This window comes from Callithrix jacchus, chromosome 4 (genome assembly GCF_049354715.1).
Source record: "Callithrix jacchus isolate 240 chromosome 4, calJac240_pri, whole genome shotgun sequence".
NCBI lineage: Eukaryota > Metazoa > Chordata > Mammalia > Primates > Cebidae > Callithrix > Callithrix jacchus.
The window spans coordinates 164,790,957-164,818,183 of record NC_133505.1 but is presented as its reverse complement, the minus strand read 5'-3'; the positions used below and the strand labels follow the sequence as shown (position 1 = coordinate 164,818,183).

General features: G+C 50.2%; 1 protein-coding gene across 22 annotated transcripts in view; it reads right to left on the bottom strand.

Moving 5' to 3' along the window:
• Positions 1-15,993, bottom strand: part of SYNJ2 (synaptojanin 2) — a 116,282-nt gene extending 100,289 nt beyond the window's left edge. For 12 of the 22 annotated variants that reach the window (XR_013534648.1, XR_013534651.1, XR_013534650.1 and 9 more), the window contains exons 1-2: positions 15,762-15,993; positions 10,771-10,863 (exon numbers count right to left, since the gene is read on the bottom strand). Coding sequence is in view for 15 of the 22 variants with exons in the window: in XM_078370366.1 (XP_078226492.1) it covers positions 10,771-10,863; positions 15,762-15,888 (220 nt within the window). In the remaining 7 variants the exon portion in view is untranslated. Of the gene's footprint in view, positions 1-10,770; positions 10,864-11,733; positions 11,845-15,761 lie in introns of those variants that run through there. The other 10 variants (XM_078370370.1, XM_078370372.1, XM_078370373.1 and 7 more) reach the window with 2 other exon arrangements.
• Positions 15,994-27,227: the final 11,234 nt, after the last annotated feature.

The following is a 27,227-nucleotide window of genomic DNA, read 5'->3' as shown; positions in this document are numbered from 1 at the left end:
AGGCATTCCTTGGCTTGTGGCAGTGACACCCCATCTCTGCTTGCATTGCTACATGGGTGTCTTCCCTGTGTGCCTTCACATGACATTCTCCCCTCCACGTGTGTCTGCCTCTGTGTCCCTTTTCTTCTTATAAGCATACCAGTCACATTGGATTAAGGGCTCACCCTACAGTAGTACGATCCCATCTTAACCTACATGTTAATTGCAGCTGCAAACAGCCTATTTCCAAATAAGATCACAAGGTATCCCGGGTTTATTTTTCTGGGACACCCAATTCAACCTACGCCCATGGAGGTTGCATTTTTGCAATGGAAGACATCCACATAAGCACAACGGAAGACATCCATGCAAGCACACGAATAAGGCAATTTCAGTGATAAGCACTAAGAAGGAAGGAAACCAGACGTACAGCAGAGACAGCTGCTGTGTGGAGGTTGCAGGGTATTCCAGCCACAGAGGTCAGGAAGGTCTCACTGCAGTCACTGAGCTGAGCCCTGGAGGAGGGGGAGGCAGCATCCAGGCTAACCTTGGTGTTAGTGTGTTCATGCCTGAGACTCGTAGTTTATAAAGAAAAGAGGTTTAATTGGCTTATGAATCTGTAGGCTATACAGGAAGCACGGCAGCATCTGCTTCTTGGGAGTCCTGGGGAGCTTTTACTCATGGCAGAAGGAAAGCAGAGCAGGCATCGCACGTGGCAGAAGCAGGACCAAGAGGGTGTGGTGGGTGCCACACTTACACAATCAGATCTTGTGATAACTCACTGTTATGATGACAACACCAAGGGGGATGGTGCTGACCATTCATGAGAAACTGCCTCCATGGCCCAGTCACCTCCCCCCAATCCCCACCTCCAGCATTGGGGATTGCATTTCAACATGAGTTTGGATGGGGAGAGAGGTCCAAACCATATCCCCTGGGGGAGGGAGTGCAGGCAGGTGGGTGGGTGGGGGTCTGAAGATTCTGAGCAGGAACAAGCCAGGCTGCTGAATGCAGTGAGCCCAGGAAATGGTGGGAGATGAGCATGGAGAAAGAGGCAGGGGCAAAGGATAGAGGGCCATGTGGGCCTCAGGCAGGTCACTATGTGGGGAGCAGGGGAAGGGCCAGGAGACGTGTCCAAAGGCTGCTGGGCAGACCAGGAAAGCACATGGGGCAGTGGCTGCACTCCTGAGGTAGCAATGACAACAGGGGAACTGTTATCAGCAGCAGTTGCCTGGATGGTGCTGCCTTTAACCAAACTGGGAGAATGAAGGTAAGAGTAAGTTTGCATGTGGGAGAGTCCAGAGATACTGTAAAATCAGCCTGGTACCTTTTATTTTCTTTTTGAGACAGAGTCTCCCTCTGTTGCCCAGGCTGGAGTGCAGTGGTGCGATCTCGGCCCACTGCAATCTCGGTCTCCTGGGTTTGAGTGATTCTCATGCCTCAGCCTCCCAAGTAGCTGGGACTACAGGCACACGCCACCACACCTGGCTAATTTTTTGTTACTTTTAATAGAGACAAGGTTTCACCATGTTAGCCAGGATGGCCTCGATCTCCTGACCTCATGATCCACCTGACTCGGCCTCCCAAAGTGCTGGGATTATAGGCATGAGCCATTGTGCCTGGCCCAACCTGTTACATTTTAGACAAGACTCAGGTTGGAATTTAATTGGATTTACTCATGGATACTTGCACTAGATTAACTGGAGAGGAACTGCCATCTCTATGGTGCTGATATTCCCATTCCAAGAACATGGTATGCCTTTCCACAGACTTGGGCTTCCTCAAGTTCTATAGCTTTCTTCTTTTAAGCCTTACACACTATGTTTATTCCCAGAAACTGTGGGGGAGTGGCATCTGCTTTTCCCATTACAGACTCTAATTGATTAATGGTGACATACAGGAAGGCTATTGATTTTTATCTGTTGATGCTAAAAAGCAGCCAATTTAGAACTCCCTGTCTAGTGAACCACCAAGCAGCTTGTCACCCGGCTCCCAGAGTTGTCAACATTTTCCCACTCTTACTTCACCTACTCCCCGTCCCCACTGTGTGTGCGCATGCTCATGTCCTGGCGCAGGCCAAACAGATCCCAACATGGGACTTCACTTGCAGATGCTCATTTCATGCACAGATGAGCATTTCCCACACAGATGCTTCAGGATCTAGCTCTTGGCTTTCCTGAGTGTCTAATCCCATCCTCCGCACCCAAAACACTTTAGGAGTGTCCAGGAGAGGAGAAGGCAGCTGCAAGATGGAGAGCTCTCCCAGGAAGGCCTAGGAGGGCAGGGGTGATGGAGCTGGAGTCTCAAGGTGCTCCTCTGAAGCTCACACACTTTTTTTTTTTAAGTCTTCCAGGTATATATTCTTTTTCATTTCTCATTTTCTCTCTCTCTCTCTCTCTCTCTCTCTCTCTCTCTCTCTCTCTCTCTGAAATGGAGTTTCCCTATTGTTGCCCAGGCTGGAGTACAATGGCGCAATCTTGGCTCACAACAACCTCCGCCTCCCATGTTCAAGCCATTCTACTGCCTCAGTTTCCCAAATAGCTGGGATTACAGGTATGTGCAAGCATGCCCGGCTAATTTTGTATTTTTAGTAGAGACAGGGTTTCTCCATGTTGGTCAGGATGGTCTCAAACTCCCGACCTCAGGTGATCCGCCCGCCTCAGCCTCCCAAAGTGTATCTTTTCTCTCTGAAGCCAAAATTCTGAGACACTCTCAGCAAACTAATTTTCCTAACGGTAAACCGAGCCCGAAACCTAAAAGGGGAAGATGCTGCCCAAGTCAGACACACTCAAAGGCCCTGAAATCTGAGGCCATTCATATGCAGTCGGATTGCATCGCATTTTCTCATTGCCTATATACGGTCTGAACGTACTTGCTTTTAGGTTTTAAGGGTGAGCTCCAAATACCACTTCTGCAATTGGCTGAATCACTACCACTCAGGCTGGGAAAAGTCCTTTGCCCATTTCAGCTGGATAGGCAGTGTGGTGCCCACACAGCACCTCCTGTGAATTAGAAGGGAGCACCACAACCCCATAGATTCAGACACACAGAGCCAACACCTGGAAAGTAAGGTGGCGCAGGGCAATGGAGGGGCGCTCCTGGCCAGGAACCCCCTGCGGCTCCCTGGGGTCTTCAGAATTGTCAATATTTTCAACATCCCCATGGAAATCATCTCTCCTCAGTCTTCCCGTCAGTAAGAGTTCAATTCTATCGCTGCTGGTTAACATCAGTGTAAGCCACCAGACAGAACCTCTCGGGCCACACCCGAAAACGCCGTTTATGTGGTCTGCCTGGAGGGCGTGGCAGATCTCCTTAGAAATGAAAAACACAAGCTTCTGTCTGTCCACTCTGGAGACGTAAGATTCCATCATGGAATTCCATTCCTGCAGCTCGCTGCTGGCCCTCCCATTTCCCACTCAGCCCCCACCAGGTGGTCCAGGTGAAAAGAGAGGTAGGTCCCTGGGGCCCAGACGGGCCTTGTCACAGGGGCCTGGCTCAGGCCTGGGCAGCTCCAGCCTTAGCTCTCCAAGGTTCCTTTCTTTATTCACACCATTTAAATAAAAACAAACAGCCTCCATTGTTGAAACAGACTGGGACAGCCAGAGCCACTGTTCTTCCCCGGAGCACGGGGACTGTCACCGCCTGTGACAGACTTCTAATCGCTAGTCTCTGCCCAGCCGGGTTCCACCTGACCTCAGCTTTGCTGAATCAGCAGGAGCTGCAGAGAACGGTCTCCTCCTCCTAAAGAGAATGTTTCCGATAGACAATATGTATCAGTCATTGATAAGATTCGTGGTAAAAGGCGGGGTTCATGTAACATATAAAATAGACAGTTCAAACAGACAGATAGAAAAGACCACACATCTTTAGACACACAAACTCCCAGCTCCCTAGATAGTCCAGTTTACTTAAAAAAAAAATGCTATGCAAGAATGAAAGTTTTAAGGAAAGGAAGTCAGGTTTTAAGAATGCCATGGCCCTCAAACTATGAAGCTACTACAAGAACATTGGGGAAAACCTACAGGACATTGACCTGGGCCAAAATGTCTTGAGCAATACCCCACAGGCACAGGCAACCAAGCAAAAAGGAAGAAACGAGACCACATCAAGTTAAAAAAAAAAAAAAAAAGCTTTTGCACAGCAAAGGAGACAATCAACAAAGTGAAGAGACAGCCCATAGAATGGGAGAAATGTTTGCAAACTACTCATCTGACCAGGGACTAATAACCAGAAATGTAAAGAGCTCAAACAGCTCTACAGGAAAAAAATCTAATAATCCGATCCAAAAAAATGAGCAAAAGATTTGAATGCACACTTCTCAAAAGAAGACATACAAATGGCAAACAGGTGTATGAAATGGTGCCCAACATCACTGATCATCAGAAACATGCAGATCAAAACCACAGTGAGATGTCATCTCACCTCAGAATGGCTTACATCCAAAAGTCAGGTAATAACAAATGCTGGTGAGGAGGTGGAGAACAGAAAAACCCTGTACACAGTTGGTGGGAATGTAAATGAGTACAACCTCCATATACGTTATATACTATATATATATATATGTTATGTACTAAATGTATGTTATTACTATATATACTATATTAGTACAACTACTATGGATAACAATTTGGAGGTTCCTCAGAAAACTAAAAGCAGAGTTACCATAGGATCCAGCAATCCCACTGCTGGGCATATACCCAAAAGAAAGGAGGTCAGAATATCAAAGAGAGATGTGCACTCCTGTGTTTCTGGCAGCACTGTTCACAATAGCCAAGATTTGGAAGCAACTTCAGTGTCCATCAACAGATGAATGGATAAAGAAAATGTGGTGCATATACACAGTGGAGTACGGTTTAGCCATAAAAAATGGATGCAACTAGAGATCATTATGTTAAGTGAAACAAGCCAGCCAGCCAGGCATAGTTTCTCACACCTGTAATCCCAGCAGTTTGGGAGACTGAGGCGGGTGGATCACCTGAGGTCAGGAGCTCGACACCAGCCTGGCCAACATGGTGAAACCCTGTCTCTACTAAAAATACATAAATTAGCCGGTTGTGGTGGTAGGTCCCTGTAATCCCAGCTACTCGGGAGGCTGAGGCAAGAGAATTGCTTGAACTTAGGAGGCAGAGGTTAAAGTGAGCTGAGATGGTACCACTGCAGTACAGCCTGGGTGACAGAGCAAGACTCTGTCTCAAAAAAAAAAGAAAAAAAAGGCTGGGTGCAGTGGCTCACGCCTGTAATCCCAGCACTTTGGGAGGCTGAGGCGGGTGAATCACCTAAGGTCAGGAGTTTGAGACCAACCTGGCCAACATAATGAAACCCTGTTTCTACTAAAAGTACAAAAATTAGCCAGGCATGGTGGCAGGTGCCTGTAATCCCAGCTACCTGGGAGGCTGAGGCAGGAGAATCTCTTGAACTGAGGAGGCAGAGGTTGCAGTGAGCCAAGATCACGCCACTGCACTCCAGCCTGGGCAACAGAGCGAGACTCTTACAAAAAGAAAGCAAGCAAGCAAGAAACAAGCCAGGCACAGAAAGACAAACATTGCATGTTCTCATTTATTTGTGGGATCTAAAACTCAAAACTGAACTCATGGAAATAGAGAGAAAGATGGTTACCAGAGGCTGGGAAGGGTAGTGGGGGCTGGGAAGGAGGTGGGGATGGTTAATGAGTACAAAAAAAAGAAAGGAAGCAATGAATAAGAACTCGTATTTGACAGCACAACATGGTGACAATATAATTTAACTGTACATTTGAAAATAAAAGAGCATAAGTGGATTGTTTGTAACACAAAAGATAAATGCTTGAGGGGATGGATACCCATTTTGCATGATGTGGTTATTACATGCCTGTATCAAAATATCTCATGTATCCTGTAAATATATATACCTACTATGCAACCACAAAAAATACAAATTAAAAACAGTCATGGCTCTTAACAAGAATGTGCTAAAGCAACCATGGAGTTAGCACACCCATGATATTCTAATCAATACCTTTGCGTTCCCAAAGTTAGCTTCAGTTGCTTTTTGTAAGTTTTTGCTGGTTGTAGGAAAGGGGAGAATCAAGGAGAGACAATCTCATGTATTTTCATTAATTTATAAGCATCCCATAAAAAATGTATAGCATCAGATTTCTAGGTTTAGCTCAGACCTCAAAGCAGTCTTCAATTTGCCTTGCCAGATCACTTTTCCTAAGGCTCAAATTTCTGAGTGGTTTATTATTTTAGGTGTGGGAAGCAGTGATGGTGAGGGTGACATGTTTAGTTTTAAAACTTTTTTTTTTTTAGAGACAGGGTTTCACCTTGTTGATCAGGCTGGTTTCGAACTCCTGACCTCAGGTGATCCACCCACCTCGGTCTCCCAAAGTGCTGGGATTACAGGCGTGAGCCACCGCGCTCAGCCCTAAAACCTTTTTTTTTTAAAGATGCATGGAATTTCAGAGTAGAAAAGGCAACATGGGTGGTCATTCATTTGTTTTCAGATTAAGATATTGGGGCTAGTAAGATTTAAATAAATTTCCCCAGTGCAAAGAAGAGCCCAAGGAGCCAGGGCTAGGATTCAGGTCTCCTCCCTCCCAAGCCGGTGTGAGATCCGGGTACTCAAAGCACGGTAGTGGACCAGCATCATCCAGGAGCCTGTTAGAATGGCAGGCTCTCAACACCCACTCCAGAGCCAACAGGCAGGACCTGATTCGCCACAAGATCTCCAGGTGAGGTGGACAAGTAAGGTTTTGGAAGCACTGCTGTCCTGGGCTTGCTGGCTCATGGTGAGGAGGGGAGGTGTTCTCGGCCAATGTCCTTAGGTTCATCCTCTCACCTGGTCATGACACGCTCACCACTTTCTCCAGCAAATGTGTGTGCCAGGCTCTAGAAGCATTCTCTCTCTCCCCCTCCTTAGAGTCATTCAGACCACGACAGACTGCAGTCTCCGTCTATGATAGACCCAAAGCCTCTCCCGGCCTGGCACATCTCCCTCTCTGAAAGTGAAGGTATTGACTTTGCAGCTGAAAAGGAGACCAGGGCTGGGTACAGAAGAGGCAGGCGTTCAGGGTTGGGGTCTGGCTGTTCCATTGCCAAGGCTGTCTTGCAAGCCTCAGTTTTACCCACTGTGAGCAGCCACCTAGTTCCCTGTCTTCAGTGCAGAGGTGGGAAAGAAATCAGGTGAAGGGTTTGGAGGCGGTATCACGGGAACATTCCAGGGTCTGAGCAGAGGAAAGAGAAGGAAGTCGTTTGCCTCTTCCGGGTCACACCCACGAGTCAGTGACAAGTCAATGCAGGACCACCCCTCGCCTTAGCATTCACAGACAGGCAGCCGCGGCAGGGGTGAGAAGCTGCACGGGAGGCCGTGCTCACCTTAAATCTGGCTATTTTGCTACATCTTGCCAGGAGCCTGGAGCAGCCCTGCCCTCCGCTGGGTCTGAGCAGCAACCGCGAACACGCTGCCCTCTCCCGCAATCCAAGTCCCACACCAACGCCAGAGCCAGGAGAGCATTTAGAGCCAGAGTTCTGCTCAGGGAGACCACATCCTACTTCGAAGGACCCTGGGGACATGCGCCTCCGTTTCCTAGCGGCTGTGATGAAGGGGCAGGGGTGTGGGGCAAGGCCCTGTCCTCAGGGGGCGTGTGGGCTCGCTGAAAAACACACAACTCCATCCGAGATGGAAGGCTAGCTCGAGGCACAGTGGATGTGGGCTCCACCAGCCCCAGTCGTGGGGAGAGGGAGGCAGGAGAGAGTTGGCAGAGATGCAGGAATACAAACAGGCACTACCTGGCCCGGAGCCCCATTTCCTCAAAAACCTGCCTTAGAATGAAGCTCAGACCTCCGCACTAGGGCCACCTCCCACAATCTGGGCCTGGGGCACAAGCTGTCCGTCTGGCAAGGTGGCTGACAGGCTCCCAGCGAATTTGCTGCTCCAAGTCACCTTTTCAACCAGGAGGCTTTACAAGCAGTAGCAGCCTGCCAGCCTCGCAGGCCAAGGGCACAGACGGCACAGCCCACAGGACCTGGCCAGGGCATCTAGCCTCCTGGTGCAGCACTAGACTCACGCCCTGAGCCTGGCTCCTGCCCAGTGCCCCCAGGGCAAGGCAGGGTTCCGTCCACCCACTCTGCAGAGCCTCCCAGGCCCCCAGAAAAGCCCACAAGGGCAGGAAGACATGCTCTGCAGGAGCCCCAGCACCCTCCTGCAGACACTTCTCCAGCTCAAACCCAATCTTTGGGTTTGCCAGGCCTCATGTTCCTCAAGAAGCCTGGGGTCTTGTAGCATCCTCTGCACTGGGGAGCACTCTCCTCAGCACCCTGGGCCACATTGGCCTCTGCTCCCAGTGCTGGGACATCCATGTGGAGGCTCCACTCTGCCCCCAGGACCATGGCCTTGAAGCCCACATTTCTCCCAGAGATCAAGCTGCTTCTTTCTAGCACCACACCGTCTGCTCAGAAAGGCGCTGGCTGTTTCCCCAGTGAGAACCGCCTGGATCAAAAGTATATGCCAGATGAAAACCAAGATAAGCCAGAGACAACAGGACACAGGGGTCTTTTTCCATATATATATACATTCAATTTTTTCCCTAAGGAACATATTGTTCTCTGGAGCCTTCCACTGGAGGTAGAGACTCAGGCAAGATCTTAAGCCTGTCTGTGCCTCAGTTTCCCCAAGTGTACAATGGAGAATACCAGGACCTGCCTTGACGTAAGGATAAAGTAAGTTAATATGTATAAGCCACTTGGATCAGCACCTGGTAGACGGTAAACACGCCATAAATGTCAGCTATTATGATTAAGTTGAACCAATGTTAATTTAGCCAGTTAAAAACTCCAAACAGCCTGCGACAAAACGGGCTGGTGATCTGGGAATATTTCCCGAGATAAACTTCTGCGCACAGAATCCCGGGTTAGGCTCTGTTGCATGCTGTTAAGGGTTTCCATTCATGTGCCTAAATTTCCCTCCAGCAAGAAAGAGCGGCTTACATTCACGTCAATAGTGCTGGAAGGCTCCTGCCCGTGAGGTCTGGAAAAGAGGCAGGGCCCTGAACTGGGCTGTTTTGTATGGACTTGAGGGGAGACCCAGCCTGCCCAGGGACAGCCTCCATCCACAGAGTGTGGTTGATGGCACCGCAGCTTGGGGGCTTTGTTTTAAATGTCAAGTGCACCCTCCCAGCCCAATCTGGTTTTCACCTTGAGGAGAGCTGGCCACGACACCACCGACCCCTGCCCAGAAATGCTAAAGGGACTCCAATCAAATTCCCAAGTCTGAGCCTGGCCAGTTTACCCACGGCTTTAAGGACAATTCAAGTGGAAAGAAAACAATATATTCCCCATCCTCAGTGACAAGGCCGAAGGAGCCGACGGATAGAAACTGAGCAGTCCCCTGAGCACCCCCAGAGCACTCCAGAAGAGAGACACAGCAGAGAGACACAGGCTGGGACACGTGCCCAGGGCTGGTCCGCCTGAATATCTGCAGGGGCTGGGGCCAGAGCCCCCATGAGCTCTGCCTCCTGTATGCCAAACTGTTAAGTTTTAAATCAAGCTAACAAAGTGAAACAGTTAAAATAGGTTCTATCCTCTTACCTCGAAAAGTACGCTGCCATGACTACCTGGAGGGTCAGGTTCATGCTGTGGCCAGTGGGGAGGGCTGCCCCAGCCTGGTCGCCTTCGCTTCCCCCACATCTCCCAACCTGGGCTTCATGGCCCCCCTGCAAGGAGCCTCATGCATACACACGAAGAGTCCCAGCTAGTGTGTGTCCTGTTCCACCGGTAATGTGCCCTTGCCACACCCATGCCCGGGTGTGGGGTGGACACGCAGCTGCAGTCTGCCTGACACGGTGGGAGGGGCTGCACAGCTGCAGGATGTGCTTAGCACACTCCAGGGTCCTGAGCAGCAGGAGTGTCATCCAGAAAGGGGAGCGCAGAGGACACTGGACATGGCCCTCGGCCCTCTCTTGCCCGGGGCTAGAGGCAGTGCCATCAAAGGGCCCAGATCTTGTCCTCCTGAGCTCACCAGCAGAGAGCATCCTGTTCTTCCAAGCTGTGGTCGACCCTTCCCATGTGGTCACTTTGCTTTTAAAAATATGTCTTGGCTAATGTCTCAGAATCAGTTCATGCCACCGTTTCTGCTTTTGGCCACATGGAAATCTGCCAAGTAAATTTTGAACTTGCCTAATATGGTGACTACAGGTAATGTATATTTCAAAATTGCTAGGAGAGTACATTTCAAATGTTCGCATTCTAGAAAGTAAGTGGTCAGCTGCGGTGGCTCATGCCTGTAATTCCAGAACTTTGGGAGGTTGAGGCGGGTGGATCACTTGAGATCAAGAGTCTAGCCTGGCCAACATGGTGAAACCCCATCTCTACTAAAAATACAAAAATTAGCCAGGCATGGGGGCACACGCCTGTAGTCCCAGCTACTCAGGAGGCTGAAGCAGAAGAATTGCTTGAACCTGGGAGACAGATATTACAGTGAGCTGAGATCAGCCACTGCACTCCAGCCGGGCGACAGACCAAGACTCCGTCTCAATAAACAAACAAACAAACAAAGCATCTGAGGTGATAACTATGTTAATCATCTTGATTGAATCAGCCCACATTGCACACATATATGATAACTTTGTGGTCCATAATATATAATAATTATAATTTGTCGGCCCATTGCAGTGGCTCATGCCTGTAATCCCAGCACTTTGGGATGCCAAAGCAGGCAGATCGCTTGAGGTCTGGAGTTCGAGACCAGCCTGGCCAACATGGTGAAACCCCAGCTCTATTAAAAATACAAAAATTAGCTGGGTGTGGTAGCACATACCTGTAGTCCCAGCTACTCGGGAAGCTGAGACAGGAGAATCACTTGAACCTCCAGAGGTTGCAGTGAGCCGAGATTGCACCACAGCACTCCTGCCTGGGTGACAGAGTGAGACTTGATCTCAAAAAACAATAATAATTTGTCAATTTACATTAAAATTTTAGAAATGAACTTACATATCTAAATGCAAGTAAGGAAAAAAAAAAAAAGCCAACCCAACAAATTAGAATCTTGCCTGGCATTAAAAAACTAAATTTTAAGATATTCATGTTTTCATCAAAAATAAAGGAACAAGTGAAATACAATAGACAATATATTGATAACTATCAATGCTAAATGGCAGGTACACAGGGGATTCATTTTTCCCTCTACTTTTGTGTTTGAACATTTTCACAATTAAAGGTTAAAAGCAAAGTTTTTGAGCCACACAGCCAAAACAAGAACGTGGTAAGATTTGAAATCACAATATTATAGGTGAGTTACATAAACCACGGGAGGGCTGGGCACGGTGGCTCATGTCTGTAATACCTGTACTTTGGGAGGCCAAGGCTGGTGGATGTTTTGAGGCCAGGAGTTTGAGACCAGCCTGACCAACATGGTGAAACTCCTTCTCTACTAAAAATACAAACATTAACTGACTGTAGTGGCGCATGCCTGTAGTCCCAGGTACTCTGGAGGCTGAGGCAGGAGAACCACTGGGACCTGGGAGGCAGAAATTGCAATGAGCCGAGATGGCGCCATTGCCCTCCCGCCTGGGTGACAGAGTGAGACTCCATCTCAACAACAACAACAACAAAACACCACAGGAGAAGCACACACTATCCCAGTTTGCATTTTGTAAATACTATGCTGAGACAACCTAGGACTAGGAGAGGAGGCAAACCAGCCCTGGAGGCAGACAGGCCAGGACGGTTCAAGTTTCAAGTTTCCCAGGTCAGGGGCCCTGGAACCCTCACCTGGTCCTACCTGTGGTTCCCACTTCATCCAGGAGCATTTATCAAATGGTGACTTATCTGATCCTCTCTGGTGCTCTTAGTGGATCAGAATTCCAGTCCGTGACCCAAGAAATCTGGCCACAAAGCCTGAGAAAGTGACCTAGGCACCAGTTCACACTGCGCCCTGCTCCGCCCTGGGGCCATCTCACCAATTCAAACAAAGCTAAACTGGAGGTGTGGCCTCTGCACAAACAACAGCTGAGAGAACCTCGAGGCCTGGTGTTTACACAGAACCTTTCCCTAGAAGCTCAGAGTAATTTAGGGACACCCATTAATTAACTTAATGAAGTCTCTCAAGCCTCCTGCCCCATCCCTGCCTCCCAGCCACCGAACAGCAAAGCCAGGCTGGGGAGCAGGAGGCAGGCTTCACTCACACACAGCCAGAGTGTTACAGGGACACCCTCAGGCCACCATTCCTGGGGGCTATTGGAGAACCTTGAACTTTGGAACACAGTGGCTCACTCTGAAAATAAACAAAATCTGTTAACAATAAGCACTTTTCCCTAAGTTGACAACAGAGACAGGAAGGTTTTTGTATGTGCAAATAAGGGAACATCTGTTTGCTAATTGTGGACTGTGGGCAGGAGAACCTGGTACCAATTACTGGGCTTCCCACCTGTGCTGAGAAGGCTTCCTACCGCCCCAATCAGGTCCCCGAGACTTCATAAAAATCTTTTAAATGGGTGCCAATATGTTTGACTTTTCTGCCTCTGGAATTTCTGCTCCCACTGATCTGCTTTAAAGATAGATTCACAACCTAACTCTTTCAGAAGCAGGAATTTGGAACGATTCCTTCAACAATCCTGCTAGCAGTCCAGATGGCCTCGTGTGAAGAGCTCACTCTAGAACAGCACAGGTGAGGACAGGTGCAGAAGGGAGGAGTCCAACAGTCCACGAATCATGCACCATCAGTTTTCCTAAAAATTACAGCCCAGCTCAAGCCCCTGACTGTCTCCAGGCATTGCCTGAAAATGATAAGGAAGCACCCGGCCCCTTTGGTGAGAGGCACTTTTCCAGTTGAGATCCCTCAGGAATAAAATGTGCTGTGAAGGGTCAGCGCCTATGGTCATCAGGCCCATGCCCCTCATCTCCTATGGGCCCTAGGAAAGCAGCTGTGGGTATCTGTAGCAGAGCAGGACAGAAGGTAGAACGACTCAAGGGCCAGGAAAGACCATTACCCACCAAGCAATTACCCACAACTTCAGCCTCTCGGCCCTTCATTACTAACTGCGAGGACCCATCACAGGAAAACCACAGCTGAAGAGAACAGGAAGCCCCTCCCAACCCTAAGCCTCAAGGGAAAAGGTGAAAGGTCAACATTAGACCACTAGCCACACCAGCTGCCGCAAGGGTACTGTCCCATACAAAAGTAGAGATTGCAATCTTCTTGTAAAAATTCATCTTCTCGGGTCAGGTGCCGTGGCTCATGCCTGTAATCCCAACACTTTGGGAGGCCAAGGCGGGTGGATCACCTAAGGTCAGGATTAAAGACCAGCCTAGCCCCATGGCGAAACCCTGCCTCTACTAAAAATACAAAAATTAGCCGGGCATGATGATGTTAGCCTGTAATCCCAGCTACTGGGGAGGCTGAGGCAGGAGAATCGCTTAAACTTGGGGGGTGGAGGTTGCAGTGAGCTGAGATCTCGCCACTTCACTCCAGCCTGGGCAATAAAAGCAAAACTCCTTCTCAAACACACACACACACACACAAATTAACTTTCTCAAAGAAACAGCTAGCTAGCCCTTTAGAACACAGATGGGAATTTCAAGTTCAGAGCCATTTTATCCAATGGTGATGCATGGAGGATATTTTGAAAGTTTGAAACGACTTTCTAGTAACAGAAGGCTCTCTCCTACAATCCTTCTCTGGACCAGCAAAGTCACCAAATGCTACAGCTGCTTTTTAAAAATAGTTTCATTTCACTTAAACAAAACAGACTTCTTAAAAAGTAAGTTTTCAGGCCAGACGTAGTAGTTCACGCCTGTAATCCCAACACTTTGGGAGACCAAGGCAGGAAGATCGCCTGAGCCCAGGAGTTCCAGACCAGGATGGGCAACACAGTGAGACCTCATCAAAAAAGAAAAGAAAAAATTAGACAGGAATGGTGGCATGAGCCTGCAGTCCCGGCTACTCAGGAGGCTGAGGCGGGAGGATCACTTGAGCCTGAAAAGTTGAGGCTGCAGTCAGCTGTGATTGTGCCACTGCATGCCAGCCTGGGCGACAGAAGCAGCCTCTGTTTCAAAAAAAAAAAAAAAAAATTTAAGTTTTCAACTGAAAAATGAATGCTAGGTTAAATGACGAATGTGGACTGCACATGAGTTGAGGACGAGCCAATTCCTCTTCACACTCTCTGTTCTAAAATCTGGTATACAGTAATCACCAACGTGACGTAAACCTCAGCCCAAACTTCAGCTCCTGATGGAAAATATGCACTACATTACTGTCATTAATCATTTTTAAATCTTCACTTTTGAAAAAATAAAGTATTTTTTCCAAGCAGCTTCAAAGAACTCCTAAATGTGTATGAACCTTGCGTACTGTTGCCGTAATCCAACTGAAGGACATTTTAATCTCTTTGAAGAAACAGTAGTTTTGTACCGTGAAATTAATCTTTCGCTTCTGATAAACGTGGCATGAAGTAGACATCTAAAATGGAATGGAAACTTCTGTGGTTTTTTTTCAAGGCCATACCGAACGACCAAACTTAGACTCTGCAGGACAGCACAAATTGGAATGATCCGAAAATAACTTAGTCTACAATTCGCTGCACACCTTTGATGCGGAGAATAGTGGAGACATTGTTTTAGTAATCACGTGACTGAGAACAAGCTGGACAAATGCATGTTAATGAAACGATCAGGGAATCAGAAAGAGATAGTCCTTCCAAGACATACATCTGAACTGGAGTCGGTGCATATAAACGTGAAAACAAGGCTAGAGGCATCTGCGAGCCGTGACTGCCTGCTGCATTTGCGACCACCTCAAGTGCACGTTACCCCGCGCTGCACCTTGTTTAGTTCGGAATACCGGGAAACTGCTACAGCTGGACGCCTACTGGTGGGCGCCTACTCTCCCGTGTCCACATTTACAAGTCTAACAATCAGGTCTGGTTTCACGTGCTTTGCTGCTACCCAGGCTTTCCTTATAATGGTTAGCACAAAACAAGGGACCCAGGAGGTTAGCGATACCAGGAAGCCACGCATTGAATGATGTTATAGAAACAGCCACATGAAAGTCAGGTGGACGGTGTCACCTTAGCAAGCAACTTTCTTAGCCTCTTCGAGCCTCAGTTGGCTCATCTGCAAAATGGGGGCAATAATAGCTCTTTAGTAGAATTGTGAAAATTAAGTGAGATAATGTTCTAAACCCCATACGTAGCACAATGCCAGTTTCAAGGCTTCTGAAGTCCATAGGTGAAATTCGCTGGCTTACAGGATCTAACACAGCATAAAGGTAGAGTCACGGTAAATTTGCTCACAAGTTCAATACATTGCAGTACCCATGCCTCTCGACCAAGTATTTACGTGGGACAAAGGTGCCATCAGCAGTTTCTCCAGAGCCTATGTTCTGGGGCTTTGGTCCCCATCCAATCCAGGAGTGGCGCCGCCGACACAAACCAAAGGGCAATCGCTGGTTTCATCAACAGGTGCCAAAGAAAAGGCGCCAGGCACAAGGTCAGGCCGGCTCCCAAGTCAACCCCCGCCCCACGCCGGGATTCTCGAGAATACGCAAAGCGCTCCAGCCGGCTCTCCAACAACCACATCCTGCTGCCGCGGGGACCGGAGATCCCCGAGGAGGGGCGGTCGGCCTCCGTGCGCCACGCCCAGCCGGAGTGCTCTCCAGAGTCCCCAGCCCCAGTTCATTCAAAAAGCCACCCCTCTGCCCGCGACTCCCACGCCCCGGTAGTCCCCGCGCCGCCCGATTCCCTCGGGAAAGGGGGTACCCGTCTTCCCAAAGCTGGGAGAAGGCGGGCGCCCTCGCCTCCGGGCCGGACTCACCCAGCGTGGCCACCGTGCCGGCCTCGAACAGCAGGCAGTCGCCGCGGCCGCGCGCCTCCAGCAGTACACTGCAGTCCCCCGCTGCCCCCAGGCGCCCCAGCAGCCGCAGCCCTTTGCTCAGGGCCATCGGCGCCGGGCCCGCTGCGGCGGGGGCCGGGGCCGCGTACCCCCGAGGGCGCGATGCCAGCGACAGTTCCCCGTGCGCCCGCAACTTCCCAGAGTTTCACTTTGCGCCGCCGCTCCCGCCGCGCCAGGCTCCTCCCCGGCCTCCTCCCCTTCCTCCTCCTCCCCACACCCGCCTCCCCGGCTGGGGCAGGTGAGGGCGCGCCACCGCCTCCCTCCCGGCCCCGCGCTCCGCGCTCCCCCCAGTGGCCAGGCAGCTGCGTGAGGCCGCGCCCAGGGACTGAGGCTCCCGGCGGGCGGGCGTGGAGCGGAAGGGCCTCCCAGATGCCACGCATTCCTCGCCGCGGAGGAGGATGCCCCGCGCGGGGCGCCCCCGGGAGCCTGGCCGCGATGCCGGCCGCTCGAAGCCTTATATGGGCAGGCCGGCCCGGCAGTCCTCCAGGCTGGACCCGCCGCCTGCTCCCTCCCGGGGCGCTGCGCCTCCGTGTGTGGTCGGCTCCTGCGACCCTGGACGAGTCCTTTTGACCCTGCGTGCCTGGTCTCCCTGCGGTGAAGCGGGGTCATAACTGCGTCTACGTGGGCGCCGAGGACTGAGTTAATTTGCGGAGGCGCTTAGCGGGTGCGGGGCGTGTGGAGCGGGCTGGAGAAAGGTTGCCTTTCACTAGCGTTCTGTCTCCGAGGCTGTTGCGGTCACCGTCCTCGCCAGGGAGAGGTGTTGAGGGTCAACGGTGCGTTGTCGCCGAGAGACCTGGGGCTGTGAACCAGACCACGACTCCCACCACGTGACCCTGCCTTCCCTGCGCTCCACTTTCCTCGCCTGTCAGATGGTGACAGTGCCTTTCCGCCAGCCCTGAACACCCGCATGTGTCCGTGCGTGTACGCGAGAGTGTGTGGCCTCGCAGCCCAATCCCCTGAGGCTCAGCCTTCTGACTCCAGGTTCTAGCACCGAGGCCCGGCCTGTTAGAGCTGCAGGGCAGGTGGGGTGGGGGTGGGAGTTTAGGGCTGAGTTGGAATCACCCTTTGGGGCGTCTAGCGGCTTAATTCCCTTCTCTTGTGATGGGTACGTGGGGATGGCCGAGAGGCCTCCATCAGGTGCTTCCATCGCCCCCAAACAAACTCAGTTCCTCTCTCACCCCATCCTGCTGCACTGGCCAAACTGTTTGTCTCTGGGACTTGTTCTAGAGCCAAGCAGAACATTGCCATGTCCTTTCCGACATGCAGTAATGGCCGGACAAGCCATCCTCAGAGGACAACCTCTCAGGTGATGACTGGGTAATAAATACTAACAACCCCAGTAGGTTGTTCTATTTATTACTCAGTTATCTTGACCCTCAGCCCATTTCCTGGCCGACGAACTCCGCCCAGGTCAAGCGTGAGTGCTCAGCATCTCAGGCCTAAAGCTCCTCAGCCGTCTGAGCAGCTTCTTCCTGTGTAAATGGAAATATTGCTACCTCATGAAAACAGTGCCCGTTCAATGAGGCAGATTGGCCTTTGGCCCACTTTTTGACCCAAAGCTCACTTCTTTCAGGGAGCCTTCCTGGAATGCTGAGGTCCCAGATAATTGTGCTTGTATAACACTCAGATTTACAGACTTTGGCTCTCAACTACTCATATGGTGCTTGAGAAATGTTTTTATGTCTTTTCTCTTAGCCCTGTTTTGCAAATGAAACGGTAAGGCCTTAGGGAGGGGACCCAGTCTTCCATTTGTTATTCTCTCTCTTCCCTCCTAACTAGCATCAAGTGGTGTGAAGTTCTGCACAGCGGCGGGGTGTACCTATTTTAGAAATGTTTAGAAATGCTCCTGCAGTGAGGACCTGCACTTGAGCTTCACAGCTTATAGAATCCAAGTCACCATCAACTGAAAAATGAACCACTGAGAAGAAAAAAAACAAACCTTCCAATTAAACTAGAACATGCCACTAATAGTCATCTCCGCCCAGATTTAGACAATGTTAAAATGCACATCTCAGACTCAAGGAACAACAGTGCTCTTCCTCTGTGTCTGAGGATTGGCTGGGTGAGCCAAGAGCCTGCTGGTTTTGCGGCCTCCGCCCTCTGGTTTCGGGTGGGACAGCCCACCTGGGCAGCAGAGGCAGGAGGCAGCTTCCTCACATGCACACTGGCTTGATAGACCAGGGTACCCAGGCACTGGCACCTTTCGCAGATGGAGCAAGTAACTGACCTTGAGACATTCAAGGAAAAGATTGGCTCAGACACCTAAACCCCCACTGGAATCTGGGCAAAGGAATGGGCCCATCTGCAGCAGGAAGGTTGGGCATTCCACTTTCTCAGATGTAGAATGCCTGGAGTGCAGGGAATTGGGAAGGGGAGAAGGTAGGGAGCCAGGGAGCCCAGCTGGTTTTCAGAGCAGAGTAGGCCACAGCAGGAAATGTAGCTCAGGGCGGGGTGGGCTAGGGAGCCAGCAGGTTATCAGGCAAACAAAGAGGGGAAACTAGGGAAGAAATTATGCACTGAATGTTTGAGCCGCCCTACCCCCCACCCCCGCTGCCTTACCAAATCCATCTGCTGAAGTCCAGCCCCCAGTGGAATGGTATTTAGAGGTAGGACCTTTGGGAGGTCATTAGGGTCAGATGATGTCATGCCAGTGGGGCCCTCACGATAAGAATGATAAGATTAGTGTCCTTTTAAGAAGAGACAGGCCACGCTCCTGCTATAATCCCAGCACTTTGGGAAGCTGAGGTGAGTGGATCACTTAAGGTCAGGAGTTCAAGAACAGCCTGGCCAACATGGCAAAACCTGGTCTCTACTAAAAATACAAAAAAATTAGCCGAGTGTGGTGGCACATGCCTGTAATCCCAGCTACTCGGGAGGCAGAGGCAGGAGAATCATTTGCCTCCAGGAGGTGGAGGTTGCAGTGAGCCGAGATTGTGCCACTGCACTCCAGTCTGAACAACAGAGTACTACTTCGTCTCAAAGAAAACAAAAACAAGAGGAGACACAGAGGGAAGGCCCTGAGCATCTGCCAGCTGGAAGAGGCCCTCACCAGAGTCACATCAGCTGGCACCTTGATCTTGGACTTTCCAGCTTCTAGAACTGAGAAATTTCTATTGTTTAAGCTACCCAGCCTATGGTATTTTATTGTGGAAGCCTGTATTAGTCCATTTGTGTTACTATAGAGGAATATCGGAGACTGGGTAATTTATAAAGAAAAGAGGTGTCATTGGCTCGCAGTTCTGCAGGCTGTACAGGAAGCATGGTGCTGGCATCTGCTTCTGGGAGGCCTCAGGAAGCTTACAGTCATGGTGGCAGCAGCCAGAAGCCAGCATGTCACATGGCGAGATTGGAGCAGAAGAGCTAGCGGGAGGTGCCACAGTCTTTCAACACCCAGATCTCATGTGAACTAATTGAGCAAGAACTCATTTATCAAGAGGTTGGTGCTAAACCATTCATGAGAGACCCACCCTCATGATCCAGCCACCTCCCACCAGGCCCCAGCTCCAACACTGGGGATTACATTTCAACAGATTTGGATCGGACAGACATCCAACCCATATCAGAGCCTGAGCCGAGTAAGACAGGAGAGGTTTAAAAGAAATACAAGTCTGTATTTGCTGCCTGATTGTATAATACGAGCCACACAAAGGACAGTGGGAAGTCAGACAGGATCCCAGCATTTTGACAGTGGCAATTCCATCCCAGAGCCAGGAAAACTGGGGAGGAGGGGGGTTTAATTGGAGACAGAGACTGGGGAGGGCAGGTCGTCCAATGGGAAATGGCTACAGATGAAGGGCCAGAAGGGGTGTGGGGACAGACAGGAGAAGAAGGCGGGGCCAGAAGTACCCAGGAGGGAGCAGAGGAGCCACAGGCGTGACCCCGAGAGCTCTGGCTCTCATGTGAACTAACCAGTGAAAACTCATCATCAAGAGGATGGTGCTAAACCATTCCTGACGGCTCCTCCCTCTTAAAAAAGGAGCCATTTTTTAGCAGACCTGAAGGAGGTAAGAGGAGCAGCCATCAGGCATCTGGGGCTGCAGCCTCCTACATGCAAAATCCTGAGAGCTAACTGGTTTCAAAACCTCAGGAAGGCCTCCAAGAATCAGGACTCAGAAAAGAAACTCGGTTTGGTGAGAAGGTAACCGGGACCTTTGAGTGGGCAGCTTCACCAGAAGGTTGGGCACAAAAGCCAGCTTGCAAAGAAATAAGGAAGAAATGCCGCAGCGAGTGGAGGCTGCTGGGTCTAGAAGCCCGACTGGGAGAAACACAAGATGAATAAGACAGCAGAGACCCTTGAGGACTGGCCAGGCCTGCAGGCAGTGGGAAGCAAACTGCAAAGGGCAGAGCAGAAGAGCTCAGACCCCGGCACCGAGAGGGGAGAAAGGAAGGCCCCTGAAAGGGAGTGGCAGGATCTTCAGAGGGAGGGAGAGGAGGTCGGGAGGATCCGCACGGAGGCAGAAGGGAGCGGGAGTTGGACGGGCTGGGGCAAGGTAGGGGAGGAGGCGCCGTCCTCCTGAGAACCGGCCCTTGCTGAGCTCCCCATGAGTGGGAACGGGAGTTAGGCAGAGTGGGAAAGGGCCGGGACGCGGGCCACAGTGCAGGAATCTAGAAGTCATAGTCAAGATTCTTTGGGCCTGAATTGAGGGTGGACAGAAGAGCTAGAGGCAGCCTTGGATTCTCTGCGAAACGAAAAAGTCCTAAGCCTGCCAGTTCTAACTGAAAATCACATCCAGGCCCTGGCCACGGCTCACTGGCTCATTGTCTCAGGTTTCCTTCCCTGTGGCCTGGACTCCGAGCTGGGGATGTGCCTGTGGAGTCTGTGCTGGGGAGAAAGACGGAGGAGGGGGTGAGGATGAGGCCTGGAGCTGCCTGAGTGCATCGAAGGGTCATGGCTTCCGGAGCGGGGCGACCCTGGGCAGGCCCCCCCGACCCCACTGGCCGGGAGCAACACTCACGGCACTGGGGGAACAGATGCTCCCTCCAGGACCTACAGTTTGAGGTCCCGGCAGACACCCACTGTCACCACCTGGTCTGGCATCTTTAGCTTGGATCTAGTCACCCTCCTTCTCCCCTGGCCTCGCTGGCAGCCAGAGTGGCCCCACCGGCAGTCTGCACAGCTCACTCTGGAGGCTGAAGGCCTGGTGCTCCGTGGCCTGGCCAGTCTCCCACCCCTGCGCGCTGCTCTCTGCCTTGTCCAGCCAGGCTCGCCGCGGTCCTCATGCTTGTGCACCAGGCGAGACCCGGCGCCCGGCGTCTGCACGTGGGAGGCAGTTGCCCCAGACGCCCGATGGCTGCTTCTCTTACCACCTTCAGGTTCGTCAAAACATGGCTCCTTCGTGAGGCCTTCCCAAGCCTCTCTATCTAAACTCCCTCCACCCATTAACTCTGTTATAGGCTGAATTTTGCCCCCCAAATCCATGCATTGAAGTCCTAACCCCTAGTACCTCAGAATGGGATGGCACGTAGAGGTGGGGTCTTCAAGTAGATGTTTAAGTCAAAAGGAGGTTCTTCAGGGTAGACACCAATCTGTTGGGACTGGTGACCCTACACAAAAAGGAAATTTTGCCAGGTGAGCTGGCTCACTCCTGTAACCCCAGCACTTTGAAAGGCTGAGGCAGGAGGATCACCTGAGGCCAGGAGTTTGAGACCAGCCTGGACAACATAGTGAGACGCCATCTCTACAAAAAATTAAGACTATGACTAGGTCAGGATCCTCTGGGCCTGAACCAAGGGTGGACTGAAGAGCTGGAGGCAGGTGAGGTGGTTCGAGACCAGCTGCCAGCGTTCATCTGTGGCCCCAGCTACTCAGGAGGCTGAGGCAGGAGGATCACTTGAGCCCAGGAGTTTGAGGTCACAGTGAGCTATGGTCACACCACTGTACTACAGCCTGGGTGACAGAGCGAGACCCTGTTTCTTAAAAAAACAAAGAGCAAAGGCTGGGCACGGTAGCTCATGCCTGTAATCTAGCACTTTGGGAGGCCAAGGCGAGTGGATTGCTTGAGCCTGGGAGCTCAAGACTAACCTGGGCAGCATGGTGAAACTCCATCTCTAGACAAAATATAAAAAATCAGCTGGGGCAGTGGCACTGGCATATACCTGTAGCCCCAGCTACGTGGGAGGCTGAGGTGGGAGAATCACTTGAGCCCAGGAGTATGAGGCTGCAGTGAGCCGAGATCATACCACTGCACTCTGGCCTGGCTGACAGAGCAAGACCCTGTCTCAAAAAAATAATAGAATAAAATAAAAAATAAAAAGAAGATGAAATTTGGACCCAGACATGAGCCTACAGAGGGAGGACCATGTGAGGACAGAGGAAGAAGAAAGCCATATTGCACAAGCCAAGGAGAGAGGCCTCAGAAGAAGGCACCCTGCCAGCACCTTGATCTTGGACTTCCAGCTTCCAGAACTGAGAAAATAAATTTTTTTTTTTTTTTTTTTTTGAGACAGAGTTTAACTCTGTTGCCCAGGCTGGAGTGCAGTGGCACAATCTTAGCTCACTGCAATCTCTGCCTCCTGGGTTCAAGCGATTCTCCCACCTCAGTAGCCCGAGTAGCTGGGAATACAGGCATGTGCCACCACACCCAGCTAATTTTTTGTATTTTAGTAGAGACAGGGTTTCACTGTGTTGCCAGCCTGGTCTCGAACTCCTGACCTCATGATCTGCCTGCCTCAGCCTCCCAAAGTGCTGGGATTACAGGTGTTAGCCACCATGCTGGGCCAGTTTCTGCTCTTTCAGCCATCCAGTTATTGGTACTTTGTTCTGGCAGCCTGAGCAGGTGAACACACCCCCAACATTTCATGTCTTTCCCTGTTTGATTTCTCTCCTTAGTGCTTATTAGTCTCTATTATAATAAATCTTTGGCTTATTTACCCTGTTGTCATCCAATGCTCCCACTGTCACGTAAGCTCCTGGGCAAGGCTCTTCTGTTCCACTTTGTTTAGTCCTATCTGTGTGTCCTGTTAGTCCTATTTAGGCACCTGGTGTATCCCTGGTGCCTCGAACAGTGCCTGGCACCTGCTAGGCAGCCAGGAGCACGTGTGCAATGAGTAAGCGGATCTCCTTCCTACCATCTGGTCTCTGCGGGAGTGGAGGAGTCACAGCCTTTCTGGCTGTCTGTTGTAGAGATTCTTACGTTGCTTGCTTGCTAGATTGATGAAATATTTACTAAGCATCTACCTTGTGGCTAGCATTGTTCCAGGCACTGGGGATACAGCAGCAAACGCAACAGACAAAAACCCCTGCCACAGAGAAGAAATCAAAGTCCATCATGGGCTAATGGCAGTCGTGACATTATGAATGGGGAGAGGGGGCTGTGGAACTCTACATGGGGGATAGCTGAGGCCTTGTGGGCAAGTGGCGTTTGAGTGAAAAAGAAACAAGTCGGGGGTGAGCCATGTGGGCATCTGAGGGCAGGGCATGCCAGGGAAAAACTGGGAGGAGGGAGAGGAACCCCGGGGAGCAGGGTGGGGTGTGGTGGAAGAGGAGGCCAGAGGAGGAAGGGGGCCGGGCTGTTGGCCACTGTAACAAGTTGGCCCTTTATGCTGAGTGACAGGGCAGAGAAACAGATGTGCTCAGATTTTTTTCCCCAAGCATTCTAGCTGCTGAGTTGAAACTTGAGTGCAAAGGTGGAGGCACGGAGACTGGGCGAGACTAGGAGGGAGGCTGTGGCAGTTGCCAGGGGTGGTAGGAAAGGCTGATGGTGGAGACCATCAGATTCTGGCTAGATTGTTGAAGGGTGAGTCAGCAGGAGTTGCTTTTATAGCAGATGCAGTATGTAAGGGAAAGACGGGTTTTGAAGACAGAGATTTTGGTCAGGGCAACTGGAACGATGGGGTGGTGCAGCAGCGGAGATGAGGTTGCAGAGGCTGCATGGGGAGGAGCCTGTGGCTGGGGGTGGGGCGGGCAATTTGGGGCTGGCTGATTTGGAGATGCAGATTACACATTGAGTCTCAGGTGCTGAGTGGACGCTGCAGTATGCAAGGCTGGGGTCCAAGGGCGAGATCTCGACACAGATGAAAACATGGAGGTCATCAGCGCCAAAAATAAAATCAGATCAAATGTTACAATTTTAGGAGTGTATTGTGCATACAAAACAATAATTTGCAAACTGGGTTGCAAGTTGTTGGCAAAACAAACATGGTAGGAAGCCCCATCCCAGCAATTCCAGTACTGTTTATAAAGCGTTAGCAGCAAGCATTTGACCTTTTTATAATTGGCTATTATACGTTAATATTCTTTTTAAGGCAAGTGGAGCTGTTTAAACTGACTTCTCTGTAGCTGATTGGTTTAATCTCATTGAATCATGCTGACAAAGTCATAAAGCTTACGTTTTGTGCTTCTATGGTTACAGCTAGCGTTTGGGGAAATTGGGACGACTTCAGTTTTGGTTATATGGTTAAGGGTGATTGGCCTTGGGGTCCATCTGGATCATATCCTCCATTTCTCTTCCTGTAACATCAGCACACAGATGGTGTTTAAAGCCTTGTGCCTGAAGAGTTCACCAAGGGCCAAGCGCTGATCAGAAAGGGAGGAGGCCTGGGCCTGTGACCTGGCGCACACTGGTGTGTGGGAGAGGAAGAGGAACCAGCGCCCGCCACTGGGAAGGAGACCAGTGAAGGAGGGTGATGACCAGCAGAATCCCAGGGTCCTGAATCCAAAGGAAGGAAGCATTCCAGGGAGTGGCCAGCGGTCAGTGATGGCCAAGGCTGTGAGGGGTCCAGTAGGACGAGGTCTGGGAGTGGTCCTTGGGGTTTGGCAAGGCAGAGGTCATGCTGACCCTATGAGAACAGTCTCAAAGGATGGCTGGGGGTGCATCAGTGCTGTCTCTCAGCCCATTTCTTCCTGCTTCATCCTCTGTATAGCTGAGGATCTAGTTATCAACTTGAGATCGTGAAAAGCATGCAGCCCCGACGGGCAAGTGGCTCATGCCTGTAATCCCAGCACTTTGGAAGGCCGAGGCGTGTGGATCTCCTGAGTCAGGAGTTCGAGTCCAGCTGGCCAACATGGTGAAACCCCATCTCTACTAAAAATACAAAAATTAGCCAGGCATGGTGGTAGGCACCTGGAATCCCATCTACTTGGGAGGCTAAGGGAGGAGAATCGCTTGAACCTGGGAGGCAGATATTGTGGTGAGCCAGGATTGCACCACTGAACTCCAGCCTTGGTGGCAGAATGAGACTCTAAGAAAGAAAAAAGGAAAGAAGAAAAAAGAGAGAGAGAGAGAGAGAAAGAAGGGAGGGAGGGAAGGAAGAAAGGAAGGAAGGAAGGAGGGAGGGAAGGAAGGAAGGAGGGAGGGAGGGAGGGAAGGAAGGAAGAAGGGAGGGAGGGAAGGAGGGAAGGAGGGAGGGAAGGAAGGAAGGAAGGAAGGAAGGAAGGAAGGAAGGAAGGAAGGAAGGAAGGAGGAAAGAAAGCACTAAGTCAACTTGGAGACAGTGATTCTGACCTGCTCCTCCGTGGCTTCTCCTGGTGAGCCCTGTAAAGGCCTGTCGCACTCCGAGCATCCACTGCTGTCATTACACTAGCTCTTCTCGGACTATCCTGAGTTCTCCCACGTCTGAAATGTGATGAACTCACCACACAGATCCCTGAGGTCTGACTCATGCAGAACATAATGAAGGTGATAATTCATATGATGTTCTGGGTTGGTTTCGATTTTACGTAACTTGTATTTTCCTTAAAGGGGATTCATTAAATGTACAACTAATTATGATTACATTTTTGTATCTTAATAATAGTTTTCCTCTAAATACATTTATAAACTAGAAAATATCCTTTTGTCAGACCACATGTTCCTTTTGGAGGTTCAGAAAAGTATGATCTCTTGATGGGAGCGGTGGCTCATGGCTGTAATCCCAGCACTTTAGGAGCCAAGGCAGGTGGATCACCTGAGGTCAGGAGTTTGAGACCAGCCTGGCCAACATGGTGAAACTCTGTTTCTACTAAAAATACAAAAATTAGCCAGGCATGGTGGTGCACACCTGTAATCCCAGCTACTCAAGAGGCTAAGGCATGGGAGTCACTTGAACCCAGGAAGCAGAGATTGTAGTGAGCTGAGATCATGCCTCTGCACTCCAGCTTGGGCAACTGAGTGAAACTCTGTCTCAAAAAAAAAAAAAAAAAGACAGAAAAGAAAGAAAAATATGACCTTCGCAAGAATCCCAGCAAAGTAAAACAAGCCATCAGCAAATAATATATGGATTCAGTCTCTCCGTCTTTCTGGCTTTCCAAGATTTTAGCCCTAATTTAAAAATAAAACTTCATGGTTTTTCAAGGTACTTTTTAACATAAATATTATATTAGATGTTAATAACACATGAATATTTAAGGCAAAAAAAAAACCAATATTCTTTTTTTTTTTTTTTTGAGACGGAGTTTCGCTCTTGTTACCCAGGCTGGAGTGCAATGGCGCGATCTTGGCTCACCGCAACCTCCGCCTCCTGGGCTCAGGCAATTCTCCTGCCTCAGCCTCCTGAGTAGCTGGGATTACAGGCACGCGCCACCGTGCCCAGCTAATTTTTTGTATTTTTAGTAGAGACGGGGTTTCACCACGTTGACCAGGATGGTCTCGATCTCTTGACCTCGTGATCCACCCGCCTCGGCCTCCCAAAGTGCTGGGATTATAGGTGTGAGCCACCGCGCCCGGCCAAAACCCCAATATTCTTAACTTATTCATCCAAACTTCAGCCTCCCATGAATCTCTTTAGTAGCCGCCTTTAACAATTACTGGAGGAACTGCATAGCTTTGTGGGCTGCTGTCATTCTTTAAAAAGCAGTAATGGTCTAATATTATCAGAGTTCATGTTTCCAATTATTTCAAAATCATACATTTGTGTGAACCAGAACCAAAATAATGCTTACACCAAATAATTGATATGTCCTTTTTAATGTATAGGTTCCCCTCTATTTCTTTTTTTTAAATCTCCTTCCAATTTATTTGTTGGAAACCATGAGGCTGCGTGTCCAGCCGTCCTCCCCAGCCTGGATTTTGCCTAACGTGCCGCTGTGGTGTTTAGCAAGTTCCTTTGCCCTGGGTTTCATCTGTAGCTCAGTGGCTCCATCTAGAAGCTTGATTAGACTGTTTAATGAGTGGCAGTGCCTTCCTCCACCAGGAAGCCTGTGTCTGATTTTCTCTCTATGATACAGCAGCCATTAATCATCAATGTCTTAATCCTTGTGAAATGGTTATGTTCCAATGCTGTCATTCCTTCTTCATTCAGTAGCGAAAATTCTTCTATAAATGGAAAATTCTCATCTGCTACTTGTTTACCAAATGGTAATGCAAACGTAAATAAAGCAGGTAGAACAGGACTCTTTCCCTGTTTCCTGGTGTTCAGGATGATTGTTCTCCTTTCTTTCTGAACTCGGAGTTTAAACGTATCTGATGTGTT